We start from the raw sequence: 15601 nt of genomic DNA on the forward strand, positions 1-15601 counted from the left end.
CTATTACATTTTTTTTTTTTGCATCAGCAAAAAATTTCATAATTACCACATAACCCCCATATCCTCTCCACTTATTACGCTTGTTAAGAAAAAAATATTGAAAAATGAAAATCGTATAGTCTGCTTTTCATAAAGAGTATAGCAAATAGCTTTTGGTCATAAATTGATCTAAATGAAGCGTCATCTTTACTCTCCAGTCTCCATTACGTTCTTATCCCTTTAAATACTTTTGGACATTAATAAATAATTAATATTGACGTCTCCGACCAAGTAAAGTGCTATGCCAGTAGCAAATTAAAATGTTAAAAAAAAATAGCAAATTAATATATTTTTTTTAATTAGCTAGCTACACTTAGTACACCATCTATATGGAATCAAGTAGTCATATATCTCTAAGACTTTCTCATAGACAAATCTATATAGCAAAAATACAAACCCACTAATTGTATTCTAGGTTGTTAACTAGGTATTGGGTAGGCAATATGGAATTGTCATTTCAATGTTCAACGATGAACACTTTCCTTTTGAGTGTTCCACAAAAAATTTCTCTAAACTTAGTACCAACCATTTTCTAATGTTTTTTTTTTTTGCTTTCTTCCAGATGAATAGTTGGTCGATTCATATTGAATATATAAATATGCAATATAAGTTAACAACCCACATTTTAATTGGTAGTAACTTCATAGTTATACATATTTATATATATATATATATATATAATTTATATTAGTTAAAATGTTTTAGTCATATGTATAAATTATAATGTCATTTTCATAAATCCAACTAACTATAATTTAAATCACGTAGTTTTAGTGTTTGGGCCATCATGCGTGGGCCATGGAATGAGTGTTAATATGAAAACGAAACTATACAATCATTAAGTTAGAAGATAATATATGTCATCATATAGACTATCTTAATGCTTTATGTACCTTTTTTAATACAACGCTATGAGGCGACCATGTAGCATTCTCTAGGAATTTATTATAGTTTTAAGTTAGGTAAAGCTAGCAAGTAACATCTCACCTAGAGATGATTAGGGTCTAACCTGTGTAGTGAAAAAAAAAATGGAAGTATAAACTAAAATAATTAAGAAACTAGAATTGTAGGTATAGTGATTATTCTTAAAGCACGTGTTGACATGCATCAAAAATTATATAAAGTTAAATTGTTTCATTATGACATACAATATGTTGACTTGAAAAATTAGTACAATAATATCTCACGAAATACACTAGGTACCGAAAATGCAGTCTCGAGGATTCCAAATGTTTAGGCAAGATTTTTCCAAATAACTACAGACTAATCTCGTAGAAGAAAGTAAGTAAATGAGGGTGTCGAAAGGTGAAAACTATAGCTTGTGTGCTTGAAAAAAGTGAAGTGTCCATTCATTTGAGTTCATTTTTCTATTTACAGACGTCTTGAGACGAGTACGCGGGGTGGTCAGTCCCACGTTTTCGACGATTATCAAATAACTGCTACGAGTTCATGTGTGTAGTAGATGGTTGTTCTTCGTGCTTTTCTTGGTCATAACTGTTGAGGTGAGCGTTTTGTCTTTTATTATGACTATGTACATGTGCTTGTTTTGTTTTGACTAGTCTTTGACTTATCAGCTTCTCTTTTTCTTCGAAGTTCTGCTCGGCAGGGGTCGTTCTTGACTTATGAACGAGTCGTTCCTTATTTTTCGTGAGTTCTTGGGCCTATTAGACTCGAACTCTGTGATGGACACATCCTGTTCTTGGGACTCTGAGTAGCCTCATCGGCCAATTCGGATTATGTGAGTAACAATTGCCTTCTAGTTTCTTAGTATTTTAGTAAAAATGGTAAGGGACTCCGAGTAGCCTCCTCGGCCAATTCGAGCAAATGAGGCAAGATTATGACCTTTAACTCGCCGCGGTGACCACTAGTGCGCCGCGCTGACCGTGTGTCAAACACCTCATTGCTACGTTCATCTTCTATGCTTGTTGTGGTCAGGGCCAAAATATGGAAGAGTTTTCCGCACTAACAGCACGCCATGCTTCAAGCCTCTGCGCCGCCGTGTGACAAAATTCTGGAATGTTTGTTTCCCTTTTTAAAGCTTTTTAAACTCGTCCAGTGGCTCATATAGCTCCGAAATCATCATGTAACCTAGTTACTAAAAACATATATTTGCTTTTGTTTAGCATTCTAAAATAGTTTTGGCTAGTTTTGAGAGCACATGAACAAGGAAAAAATGGTTTTTCGCTGGAATTGACAACCCGATGAATGCTTCGACTCCGAATTCAATTGTTTCTCTTCTTCTTCTCTTTTATTTACTTTTGCACTCTAGATATTGTTGAACCTCAATTTTAGGTAATATGAATTTGTTTTTTTTATTATTATTTCAATGCTTGTTTTGTTGATTTTAAATATTGTGTGTTTGACTAGATTATGAAATCAGTTATGAGCTAAGAATTTATAGTGTTGCGATGCAGTCGGAATTTATGATGGTTGGGGAATTCATTAGGGTAAGATATTCTAGTTTATTTCAAATTATATGGATTACTTACGATGAATTGTGCTTAATCCTTTCTAGTGATTGATCACTATTAGAATTGTTGGGATTGTTTGTTTTTCGAAGGATCGTTGACAATTGTGCGGTTATTCATATCTTTATAGTTGGCCTAGGTTAATAGAAAACTCTAGACGATAATGTAATCATTTGCATTCTCGTTCTTCTTGCTTGTGATTGTTTTAATATGATTAGAAGCCGAGATGATAATAATCCGTCAATTGCATAGATTTTCTAGAAGACTCGAGATAAGTTTAGGAATATTTGAGAGAAAGAGAGTAAGATTAACATCCATAAGAACTGATTAGTTGTTTCGAACCCGAAGTCTCCATCCAGTTAGTTCCAGTGAAATCGCAACCCCCGCTTATCCATATTTGAGTTTATGTTATTTTTATTACTTTTTAGGTATTGATTAAGTTGGTTTTTATTCTTTGTCCAAACCACCTTTCAATTACCATGAAATCAATTTGCAATTTAAACTAGATTAATATGCTATTTTAACTAATCCTCGTGGGTGACATCTGTATTCACAAATCTTTACTATTTTTTTTTTGCGGCACAAGATAGAATCGCAACAAACCTCAATTGATTTTATCTCTTTTATTAGATTCACGTGTATTTATAGATGACTATGCCTATTTTATCCAAGTGCTCAGCGTATGTTGTGACGAAACTTATTATTCTTCAAAGAACATCGCTTGTAACATTTTTATATGTTGACAGAAAGAGGGGATAACAACTATTGTAATTTTCCTAATAATCACTATGTTGTTAGGATTCGACACATGAATCCTACCTAAAATCATAAAAACGAAATCGCAAAGAACAAAATTAGCATACTCAGATTTATAGTGGTTCACTTTCAATACGAAAGCTACGTCCACTTTGCCGCTGCATATTCTCACTAAAACCCTAATTGGGAGAAAAAAAGTGTTTACAACTCTCTTACACTTTACAAAGAACATCGACGCTTGAGATATTTATAGGGAAAACATTAGAGCTTACATACATGCCTGAAATTCCCAAAATATCCTCAACTAATAACCCTTACAATATAAGGTCGATCCGCAAATCATCGTCATAAGGTCTTCAGTCGTCACCTTGGCGCCAATTAGGCTCCACACCACTAACATAGGTAGGGTTTTTCGAAGACTCCAAGTTTGTTTGAAAGCTTACCAAGCTCCACATTTGTGGGGATTATTAATAACCCTAGAATACAAAATGAAATTTAAGAATCATAACACAACTTTCTTCCTCTCTTGAACATCACCGAATCTCTACATTTTCTATCTCTCTAGCAAAGAAACTACAAATTGTGTTCTCGTTCATGTGTGAGAACTTTTCGGATCTAAACTCGTGTTCTGGTTTGTCCTTCCGTCTTATTTGGTTGTTCGAGCTGTTCTAGTGAGAAAGCTAATTTAGACCTTTGAGTGCATTGCTGAGAAATATTATGTTCTCACGCAACTGTGTATGCTCGTATAGATTGATTGCGAAAGAAAGGAATTTTGAATGATTGAAATGGTAAGTATATGTTTGTGATTAGTTAGATTATATGATTATAGTCATGGAATGAAAGAAGATCAAATAATGATGATGTCTGTTTTTGTTGAGAAAAAAAGAACAAGTTATACCATTTTTGATATAATAAGAGAAAACATTTTTGTTATTCATATTTGTTAGTTTAATTATAATAAGAGAAAATTACAAAAATAACAATTTTAGGGTGTAACATTTTCTAAATATTAGTTCTTTTAAATCATTACAAAAATAGTGTTTTTTCCATGATAAATAATTATTTTTAATATATGAAATTGTAATCAGTAAATAGAAGCCTAAAAAAATAAATAAATATTTTTTAAAATTGTAAACATCAAGAAAAATACTATTTACACCTAAAAACGCTATTATCGGAGTAAAAAATTTTAAACACGCTATGTTTGCGATAATATTCAATACACGCATATTAGAAGCAATTACCAGGGGCAATTAGACTAGTAGCCCGTTATCTTTAAAGTTGTCCAAATTTAATTTTATTATAAATAAAATTAATTAAGACTATTTTTTTTTTCTTCATAAAATGAACCTCAATCTAAAATCTTAAAAAGCTTTGTATTAGTTATTTTTTTTTTGGGTTTTCGAGGCCCAACTGGCTGCCACAAGTCCGTTGCCTAAGTTCCAAATTTGTTGCGTGGGCCGGGTCGGGTTAATTGAATCTAGGCCCAGTTGAAGTTTTAGCCCGTGTCCAAGTTGCGAATGGGGATTTTTAGTAACCCTAGAATTAAAAAACTTCGCGGTGAGACGGTCGCGTCGTCGTCGGAGCACCGTCGCGAAGAACCAGCGACACGGTGGACTCGCGTGGTTAGCGTTTCCTTCTGATCCGGCTTTGTTCGATTCTGTTCTAGTGAGAGAGGTAATTTTAGATCTTCCTTTGATCGAATGCGGGAGAAAGGAATTTGAATGCTCGATTATATGATCATAGATACGGAATGAACGAAGACGGAAGAGTAACGATGATGTGTGTTCCGGTTGAGAATGGCGGTGAAGAAGAAGAAGAAGCGCATGAAGAAATGCCAGATTACATCCACATTCGACAGAACGAGTTCTGGCATCGAAAGTAAGAATCGATCTTCGAATTCCCTTTCTGTTTCAGTGAAAGCGATAATAAATACACATGTAGGGATAATCGAAACACCAAACCAATCCATCCAATTTAAAGTCGGTTTTTCAGTGCTATAACATGAAATCTCGATAAATATAAATATATATAGATAAGTTGATATCTTGTTATGCTACGCTATAACGTGATTTCTATCCCATGTCACCACCCATAGATATATCTATGCTCTTAATCTATCTCAATTTAGGATGTTTGAATGGATGAATGAATGATTTTCTTTTTGTTCCTTTTGGTTTGATGTTGGAATGAAATGAATTTCAAAGATGAAACACAATTTTTAAAGGAATTAATATTGAGTAATATTACATGAAAATAGTGAAAATAAAATCTAACACTCTTAAAATAGTACCTCCTAGAGGAAACTACAAGAACAAACCCTAGACCTTGATGGCATACTTCCGCATGGAGAAATATCGAGACCCCCTCGCGACTTTGATGTTGAAAAATACGCCCCAATATATTTTTTGTATCAATCTGAATATAAACGGAATGAGATATCGATCATTCGAGAGGTCGGTGCTCTCCAAAGAAGAATTTCTCCTTTACAAAATACTTTCAGATTCATATTTTGATACCATTTCTCTACTAATGACTCTTTTTTATACTCTAATATAAATTCTAAATATTATATACTTAACCCCATAGTTCTCCCTTATTATTCTTATTCCCTCGATATTCTAGCTCCTAACACTGGCCCAACAGACCGGCCCTCGACTTTTTGCCTGAATTCTTTATGGGGCTCTCTAGATATATAGTCATATGAAAACTCAAGCTTTTTCCATACAGTATATAGCCACGAGATTTGATTAATAAAACCAAAAAGACGTTAATATTTGTAAATATTCGTTAATAATCGTAAATAACCATCAAGCTCCAAGGGCATAAATGGAATGCTAAAAATGCCCAAACAATGCCAGATCATCATAATGGCACATTTTGGTGGCTTAATTGCTCGATTAATTGTTCTTGATGTTGTTTAGGCACAAGAAGCAGAAAGAGGAAGATGTGGCGATCTGCCAGTGCGAGGGAGACGGGGAAGGGGAAGGGTGCGTTGAGGGGTGTTTGAACGTTTTGACGAACACGGAGTGCACGCCGGAGATGTGTCCCACCGGCCTCCGCTGCACCAACCAGCGGTTCCAGAAGTGCCTCTACGCCCCGACACGCCTCTTCCGAACGCCCTCCCGTGGCTGGGGCCTCGCCGCCGCCGAACCCATCTCCGCCGGAACCTTCATCATCGAGTACTGCGGCGAGGTCATCTCTTGCAAGCAAGCCAAGCGCAGATCCCAAGCCTATCACCTCCAAGGTAAAAAAATCTTATGACCCTGAATTTATATTTAAAAAAAAAAAGAGTTGAAAAAGTTCTTATCTAATATGTCAATGATTTGATTCAAATCTTTAAATGTTCTCAGTGAGCTCATCTTATGACCTGAATTTTATATTAAAAAAAATTGTATGTATTGGATCATTATCCTCACTTGATTTTCAATCTTTCCCACTGATTTTAAGAGAGCCTAAGCTTGTTTTCAATCTTCTTCTCCTCTGTTTTCCTCTGGGCTCAGAAGAAGACTTATTTTTCCACATTTATAATATTTCATCAAAGACATGGAAATTATGATCTAGAACAAAGTTGGTCCTTCTAAAGAATAATTCTCTCTCTCTCTCTCTCTCTCTCTCTCTCTCTCTCAAGTATAATTTAAGTGTATTTTAACAAATAATTAATAATTGAAGAAATGTAGCGAATATGGATTTGTACAATAAGTACTGTTGATTAGGTTTGTGTGCATATTGTTCCTAAGTAATCATGTGATGAAATCCTACACCTATGCTACTTATTTACAACTTTGCAGAGTTACTATTCGCTATTCAATTGTTCGTTCTAACAGTAATAGTATCCGGTATGACATGTTTTAAATCGATATTAAGTTTTAAATTCGTCGACTTAAATGATCCCGAGACAGAGAAAGATAAGCTGTGTTCTTTAACCACCCCAGTTGACTGTGAAGTATTATTATTATTATTATTATTATTATTATTATTATTATTATTATATGATGATAAGTCGTAGTATCGTACCTTAATATTGCTGACATAGACAAATGTCCAGCCTTTGAGACTAGCTCTAACAGCCAAGTCCTTTCATATTACTCTTCATTGCTTTCATTTTCATTATTGTTTCTGTTGCTGTTGCTGTTGCTGTTTTAGGTATAACCGATGCGTACATAATCTCTCTTAACGGCTCCGAGTCCATCGACGCGACCAAGAAGGGCAGCCTCGCGAGGTTCATCAACCATTCATGGTGAGAAAAGAGAAACAACTTCTTTATCATTTATACAATTAATTAAACAAGAATTTAAGAGAGTGAGAAAGGTTGTGAAGCCAACCCAACTGCGAAACCCGAAAGTGGAACGTGTTGGGGGAGATAAGAGTGGGCATATTCGCGAAGCAAGACATCGAGGAAGGGACCGAGCTGAGCTACGACTACAACTTCCAGTGGTACGGAGGTCCCAAGGTTCGGTGCCTATGCGGTGCCGATTCTTGCTCGGGCTTTCTCGGGGCCAAATCGCGCGGCTTTCAAGAAGACACTTATCTTTGGGAAGACGACGACGACAGATATTCGGTCGAGAAGATTCCGCTCTACGACTCCGCAGAGGACGACGAGGAAATCACCAAGACGACGACGATTGTCGAAGTCAAGTTAGTCGAGGAGGCAGACCAAGTTCCGACTTTGAAGAAGAAGAAGAGGTCGAAACGGTCGTACAACGGAAAGTTGAAGATTTTGGCGGCGGCGGCGGCGAGTATGGTGGACGGAAAGGCCGCGGCTTTGTTGCTCTCGTCGAAGGAAGCGAAAGAGGAAGTGCTCGGATTCGAAGAAACGAAAAAGGAGGCCAATGCTCGTCTGGACTCTGTGTACGACGAGATTCGGCCGGCCATCGAAGAGCACGAGAGGGTGAACCAAGACAACGTGTCGACCACCGTTGCGGAGAAGTGGATCGAAGCGTCGTGCGCCAAGTTTAGAGCCGACTTTGACCTCTGTTTTTCCATTGTCAAAAACTTTGTCGTCCCGAAACCCGGGTTGGACATGGATTTAGACTTGCACCCTCGCTTTTAAGTGTAACCCATTTCGATTCTATCCTTGTTTTCATCAACGGAACAAGATTTATGGATTAACTTGATTTCATGAATAAGAGACATCGATGTGTTTCTTAATTGAGATAGTACTTATACTTCGATATTATGCAATATATAAACCACCTGATATAAACACAAAAAGCTCAAGATAATGGTAATTGTGGAAAGGAAGAATGTTGGATTTCAGGTTCGATTCTCCCAAACTCAAAATTTTGAGGTCACTGCTGGGTCTTTCGCTCGAACTCTAGTCGGGTGAAACCCGAATATCAACGGTTATCAAATACATGTATACAACAATATATAATCAAGGGTTTATTTCTTACTTTTCACACCTTGCTTAAATATTTAGGCAACAAATTATCCAATAAAAAAGTTTTGAGGTCTAAAGGTCCAAGAAGAAAGTTTATTGAACGACGTACCTCCTTTCGCCGACGAACTCCACCTGAATGCTTCTCCTCTGCGCCACTATGGCATCATCTTAGACTAGGGCGACGATGTGGTAGCTCACGGAGTCGAAGGGAACACGGAGAGAAGAGGAGGGAAAATAAAAAGAAAAAAAAGAAAGAAAGAGAAAGATGGAGAAACAAAATTAAATTAAAGGGTAATATGGATAATTCAGGTAAGTCCAACTAATATAAGTTTTTTTTTTTTTTTTTTTGGGTAAAATGTAATTTTTTTGGGGAAAAGTGTTATTTTTACTAATATTAATGTCTAATTCCCCACAATATTAAAGTAGTGGTAACTAACTGATTCCGGTAGTCATTTTTTTTATTTCAGTGCCAAAAAAATTTAAGTTTTTCACTACGAATATAGTGTTTTTTAAGTTATAAACAATCATTTTTTTATGCTTTATTTATTTTGTTGAGCTCTATTTAATTTTATTTACTATTTACAGTTTTATTTTAAAGGTGATAATTATTTTGGCATTTCAAAAAGTTCTATTTTCTAAGGCATTTAAAGTAGCAACTATTTTTATTGTGGAAAAATAACACATATATACAATATGTTTTAGTGAAATGTCGAGTTTAACTTTTGATTTTTAAAAATGTCAAGTTCATACCCTCTGTTTAATTAAAATGATGAAATTATATCCTGAAATAGATAACAATATCAAAATCTCCCTTTCATTGACACTAACTCTTATATAAGAAAAATCGAATCAAATTCAAATCAAAATCTAACTTTTAAATTCCCAACTTTGAAATAAAAATAGCTTTAAATTGAAATTAAATAATAAAATTCATATTTTCCAATAAATAACTTAATTCGTGTTCGATTTCAACTTTGAATTCTGATTTTTCTGTTCGCATCTGTGATTTTAATGATTATCAACGATTGACTTTTATTTGTTTGACTCTTTTTATTATGTTCTTCCTAAGAGATGTTTTTTTTTTTTTTTTTTTTTTGTAATTTAAATTACATATAACAAATATAATTGGTTTCAAATTCAATGTCAATAAAAATTTGACGTTGGTACCTAAAACTGTTATATGTTCGTAATTTTCTCCAGTATCACAATGGCATATAATTGAGCTTCGGCCCAATTCTCCATAATTCCCGAGTCGCGTATCACTGCTCTACTCGTTAGGGGAACAGACCTTCGCTGTATTTTAAACAGCGAGCATCACCACCGTCGTCGCCGATATTCTCCGGCGAACCAGTCGGAGTTGGTAAAGCCTTAATCTTCGTCCGACGTAGAGTTTTTTTTTTTTTTTTTTTTTGAGTAACTGCTTCATAAAAAATTTATAATCTCATCAATGTACAGAGTAATTTCTATAATGGGTTCAGAGACTGAAAATATAGAAGAAAAGCTTACCTCTTTGCTCGGCCAACTTCAAAGCGAGCATGGAATTTTCGAGCGTATGGTCTACAAGAACAAGAATCAGCATAGACGTTGCTCTTATTTCCAGTTTTTGCTCAAGGTCTCGCGTTTTTCTTTTCAGTATTATGATAATCTAGGGTTTCTGTTTTTTTTACTGTGTAGAGTATAATTAAATGAGATTAATGTTTTGTTTTTAAGGTCAGAAGAGATTTGAAGCTTTTGCAATCAGCTAATTTGAGAGAGATTTTGAACTCTTGTTTCCTAGTTATTTCTGGGAAGAGGGTTGGCCAAAAAGTTCATCTTTTGGAAAGGTAAAATCTGCTTATCAAATGATAGCTTAGTTCAGTTCATTATTCATTTATCAAATAAATGTTTATTTATTTATTTTGTGTATAGCTTGAAGAAAAGAAAACTTGAAGCTGGAAAGTACAGTTTCTTGGAGCGTTTGCTCGGAGTTGCGCGTCTTCTTTCTCAGGTGTTGTTACAGTAATTTATGTCATTTTTAGGTTTATTAAATATTTAATGTCGAAATTTATAGAATTGAATTTTTTTTCTTGAGCTTGTTGCTTCTTGGTTCAACATTCTAGCCTAGGAATCGAAAGTTTGAGATGATATTGCTCGTGTTAAAATTGAACTTAAATGTATGAATTTTAACACCTCATAATTTACTTTGTTTAGTTCCCTAATTCGAGGTAGTATTAACAACCTTCTTTGTCTATTTCTCTTGCAGATGGTTGAGCCAATGGTAAAGGCAGCCACGTATCCTTATTTTATCCGATTAAAATACACTCATGATTATCGTCACTCTCGCAACTAAGGGGTTGATCATTTTTTTAAGTGTTTAGAAATTTTCCCTTGACTATGGCTCCGCAGAGAGATATCTGTCGTGCTTGCTCGGACGTTCTTCATGGGATTTTCTATCACAATCTTGGCATTGCTTGCTCGTCTCCGAGTCTTGGTTCAACAAGTAAGACCTATTTGTGTGTGTGTGTGTGTGTTTTTTTTTTTTAATTGTGTTTCAAAATTCTTGGTCAGTGTCCTTGTTTAGACTGTTTATCTTTTGAAATACATAAATTCGCGGCTAAAATTGTGTGTGTGGTTTTTTATCAATGTGTTTTATAATTTGCAGTAGTGTTCTTGTTCAGAACCTTAGACAGCTTAGCATTTGATATGTATATGTATATATATAAAGTTTCCTTTTAATTCCTTTTGCTTCTACAGATTCTACTTGATGTTGTTTCTGTATTCAACTCCGTTTCTTCTATCGCGCAAAGCAAACAAACTGTAAAGATAAATCAAGGTGGACTTGAGGTCAGTACAATTATTTATCATTATATATGTATAAGGGTAATATTGGTTAGAGTTTTCAACATTGTCTATTGGCTCAGGTCTTCAGGGAGATATTTCCTATAAAAAATGAGTTCGTCGTATTGGAATGTGTTTGGAAATCAGACAAGTTTGTTTTACTAGAAAAGACGAACGATGCTCCTATTCCAAGTCACGATGAAGACCTCAAAGGACAATCCTCCTCAAAACGGTCAAAAGCTGTACGGTATTTAACCGTCGAATCATTTCTCGGAGGTAGAATTTCCATAACAAGATATTTTTTTTAGTGCAAATGCTAGTTAGGACCAAAAAGTCACTCGCTTATAGCTCAGGAAAGCCTACAAAAATGTTACTCGTTTTGAATATATATATAGAACTTGAAACTTAAAAACTGGTGTTTCCATTTTCTGCGTATACAGAACTTGAAACTCCTTCTGAGGATGAAAAGTCCAAAGAAGATGCAACGAACATCGCTGATTCGCCGCTCTCAGACAGTGATGGGAAATCCATGGATGGTCGCGACACATTACGAAACCCTCTGAGCGGCGTTTCAGAGACACCGGAACGAGAAGTAAAGTCAGTGCCGAGATCAAGAAAAGTGGCGTTTGTGGCGCTTAAAAATCATTCGACAGCGGTGTCGAATTCGAGTGTGGTCAGGTTAAAGGAGAGCGAAAGCAAGAGTGTTGGTAGTAACAAAGAAGACTCTTTCTTCAGTTTTTTAGCTGCTGGGAGTACTAAAGAAAGTTTGTTTTGAATCATTTGTTTCAGTTGTATTACTATATATAATTTGAACTTTGAAGCTCAATTTTTCTAGGAAAATAGTGTAAAATATACTCTCTTTTTTTTTGGTTGGAAAAGTCACGAGATTTTACATCGAATCTTTATGAGTTATTCTGTAGCAACGACAAACATCAATTGTGTCGTCTATACTCTTTAGCAGTTTTCCTCTTTAAAATATCTACGTATTGGTATACTTTTCAACAAGTTATTTTGTTATGCAATAAATAAGAACCGGCTAATAAACAAGGACCCACTTCAACTTTTGGATTATGACGAATCATAGATTCATATTTCATAATTAATCTAAAGTCACTAGCTCATTAGCTCTTACCAAAGATTTTTCTGGAAGGAGAAAAGCAAAAAAAAAAAAAAAAAAAAAAAAAAAAAAATTGTAATTATAGTAAAACCCCTTCAGAGCGTAAAGTGTGAATTGATCTTTAGCTTTCAAACTAAAGAAGGGAAGAGGGGAAAAAATGTCGCAAGTACTTCTACAAGCTTTTCCAGCTCTACATTCTTCTTCTACCTCCAGGTATTTTATAAACATTATTTCTCTTCTATGACTTTCTGTACGTATTGTTCTGGGGGTCTTCTTTTCTTTTGTTTACATTTTTGTCTTTACAAAGCGATCGTTGTCATGGGATTTCCTGGGACATTGTTTTCCTCTTCTCTGTTGCTCAGAATTTGTGGGATTTTTATTCCCTCTATTTTTGCAGTTGATTTTGTATTATATGTTGTCCTGATAATGATAGTACTAATTGATAATGCAGGGCTGTGCCTGAAAAACTAGTGGTCAAATGCTCATTTGAGAGTCCAGTGTCAACAAGCAATAAGCTTGTGACCAAACACGTCTTATCTGGTTTCGCTGCTTCACTAGTCTTTTTCTCTCAACTAAACCAGGTTCGTGTTTTTTCTCTACCCCTCGTCATTTCAGCACTAAAGTTCGCAACTTTAAGTTTCGACTTGGTTAAAGTTAGGGTCTTTAGTCATTAATTTTTCATGGGCATGATTGCATTGTCTTCAAATATGAACCCTTAACCATCCTAAGCTCAAATTGAATTCTACAACCAAACTAGGTTCGTGTGTTTCCCTCATCATTTCGGCGCTCAAAACTGAAGAAAAATATTTGACTTGAGGAGTAAAGCTAGGATCTTTATTCATTCATTCTTCATGGGCATGATTGCATTGCCGGTATATATGAATACTAAACTGTTATAAGCTCAAATAGGATCATATAACCGAACGTTTCAGAAATTAAGTTTGTCATGATAATGATTGCGCTTTAAGTTACCTAAAAAGAATTACGATTTTGCCAGGCTGTTGGTGCTGATATAGCCCACCAAGGAAACATGTGCCAGCTGGCCAGTGCAGCGGACAGTTTACCGGCTCTCCTGCTTGACGAGGCTTCCGAGAGCTCGCCGGCGACGATGATGATGATGAGAGGCATGACAGCCAAGAATTTCGATCCAGTCAGATACTCGGGAAGGTGGTTCGAAGTGGCTTCGCTCAAACGAGGATTCGCCGGACAAGGCCAGGAAGATTGCCATTGCACGCAGGTAATTTGCAAATGGTATGTCTTCAAAATAGTGATTTTTTTTTTTTTTTGTGAATCTTGATGCCGATATCATACTTTCGGAGAGGGATTTGTAGCTCAAATTTGTGCTGTTTTGGTTCTGAACCAAATTAGAGAAATGAATCTTCTGATATCTTAAGGTGATCTAAAATTGGTGGAAGAGACATAATCAGCCTTACATTTTCCGGACACATTTTCTTTTTGTCTATCATTGTTCAAGGAAATCGTGAATCTAGCTTTGATATTTCGGGGTTGGTATGGCTCTGGAAAAAATTATATTAGCCATTTTCTTGAGATTCTAAGGCGTTGTTAAGGTTAAGACGATAGACATATACGCTTTTTATTATTTTTACTAAAAAAAAGAATCAGAGCGAAATAGAGCTGAATGAGAATCTCGCTGGATCGTGGTAGCGAGACCAAGCTACAATTTTTTTTCAGACATTTATTTCTCTGTCAATTCTAGAGGAAATGATGAATCTGATTCCCATGGATAATTCTCAATTATATAAACGCAGGGCGTGTATACGTATAACAAAGAGGAACCGTCGATCCAAGTCGACACATTTTGCGTTCACGGAAGTCCCGACGGCTACATAACCGGTATAAGGGGAAAAGTCCAATGCCTTTCAGAGGAAGAGTTGGCTAAAAAGGAAACGGACCTCGAGAAACGGGAAATGATCAAAGGAAAATGTTTCCTGCGTTTTCCGACGCTTCCGTTCATTCCCAAGGAGCCGTACGACGTCATCGCGACCGATTATGACAATTATGCCCTCGTTTCGGGCGCCAAGGACACGAGCTTCGTACAAGTGAGTACTCTGTCCGACTAGTTACCGAGAGGGGTACATTGGTAGTTTCATTTGTCTAGAGGGGTAATGTAGTAATTAATCTATTTACTTCTTAAAAATTTAATCATATTTTAGTATCAATACATCATTATCGTTCGTCCAGGAAGAGTCACTCGTGTTTTAGATGAATAAACGGTTAACCGTTAATCAAAATTAACCGCTAACTGATTATTTAATTGATACATTAGCTGAAACTAACCAACTTTGTTTTACTCAAAGGCTAAAATAGCCTAAAAATTGAATTAGTCTAATTTAATTTGGGTTAAATAAAACAAATAAAAAACAGATCATTTTTTTCTCAAGTAGTGTAGGGATTGGTACCGTGAACCGAGTTTATCGATGAAGTCACCATTTAAATGCTCAATTTTATTTTCATTTTTTTAATCTCCTAGATATACTCGAGGGTGCCGAATCCGGGACCGGAGTTCATAGAAAAATACAAGACCTATCTCGGGGACTTCGGGTACAACCCGAGCGAGATTAAGGACACGCCGCAGGACTGCGAAGAGACGTCGAACAGCCAGCTGGCGACGATGATGTCGATGCCCGGAATGCAAAAGGCTCTGACGAACGAGTTCCCCGATCTCGGCCTGAGCCGCGCTGTTGAGTTTGACCCTCTCACCAGCGTCTTCGACACTCTCAAGAAGCTCGTCGAGCTCTATTTTAAGCAGTTCTTTGCCAAATGAATATAAAACTCACATTTACAATATTGTGTGATTTTTTAAATTTTTTTATTTTTTTTTAATTTTTTACATTGAGTATGACCAAGAGCTGCAAATCTCTACACCACCAACTGAAAACAGAAATAAAGAAAAAAAAGTAACAAATTTAGCCAAAAAAAAATATATGTTTCAAAGCGTTAACCTTCAACATCAAGCATCAACCTTCAATAGCCACGACATTTGTCGCGGCTAAAAGGGCA

The 15601-nt window shown here is 35.8% G+C and overlaps 3 protein-coding genes across 3 annotated transcripts; all 3 read left to right on the top strand.

Annotated features, from left to right (window-relative positions):
• Positions 1 to 4776: 4776 nt before the first annotated feature.
• ASHH1 (SET domain group 26) lies at positions 4777 to 8375 on the top strand. Its single transcript, XM_089615759.1, has 5 exons — positions 4777 to 4940; positions 5010 to 5144; positions 6188 to 6510; positions 7410 to 7503; positions 7584 to 8375. Exons 2-5 carry the CDS (start codon positions 5017 to 5019, stop codon positions 8314 to 8316), a joined length of 1278 nt encoding a protein of 425 aa, XP_089471885.1. The 5' UTR covers positions 4777 to 4940; positions 5010 to 5016; the 3' UTR covers positions 8317 to 8375.
• Positions 8376 to 9906: 1531 nt separating this feature from the next.
• Positions 9907 to 12388, top strand: LOC149398512 (uncharacterized). The gene is made up of 9 exons (XM_089615471.1): positions 9907 to 10006; positions 10102 to 10258; positions 10357 to 10469; positions 10555 to 10633; positions 10889 to 10917; positions 11032 to 11125; positions 11380 to 11469; positions 11547 to 11739; positions 11904 to 12388. The coding sequence occupies exons 2-9, from the start codon at positions 10115 to 10117 to the stop codon at positions 12236 to 12238; spliced, it is 1077 nt and encodes a 358-aa protein (XP_089471597.1). The 5' UTR covers positions 9907 to 10006; positions 10102 to 10114; the 3' UTR covers positions 12239 to 12388.
• A 246-nt stretch (positions 12389 to 12634) lies between these two features.
• Positions 12635 to 15416, top strand: CHL (chloroplastic lipocalin). Its single transcript, XM_089615473.1, has 5 exons — positions 12635 to 12793; positions 13032 to 13161; positions 13578 to 13817; positions 14350 to 14640; positions 15072 to 15416. The coding sequence occupies exons 1-5, from the start codon at positions 12738 to 12740 to the stop codon at positions 15363 to 15365; spliced, it is 1011 nt and encodes a 336-aa protein (XP_089471599.1). The 5' UTR covers positions 12635 to 12737; the 3' UTR covers positions 15366 to 15416.
• Positions 15417 to 15601: the final 185 nt, after the last annotated feature.

This window comes from Urtica dioica, chromosome 5 (assembly GCF_054948205.1).
Source record: "Urtica dioica subsp. dioica isolate 48M chromosome 5, U.dioica_male_clone48M_v1_H2, whole genome shotgun sequence".
Classification (NCBI taxonomy): Eukaryota; Viridiplantae; Streptophyta; class Magnoliopsida; order Rosales; family Urticaceae; genus Urtica; species Urtica dioica.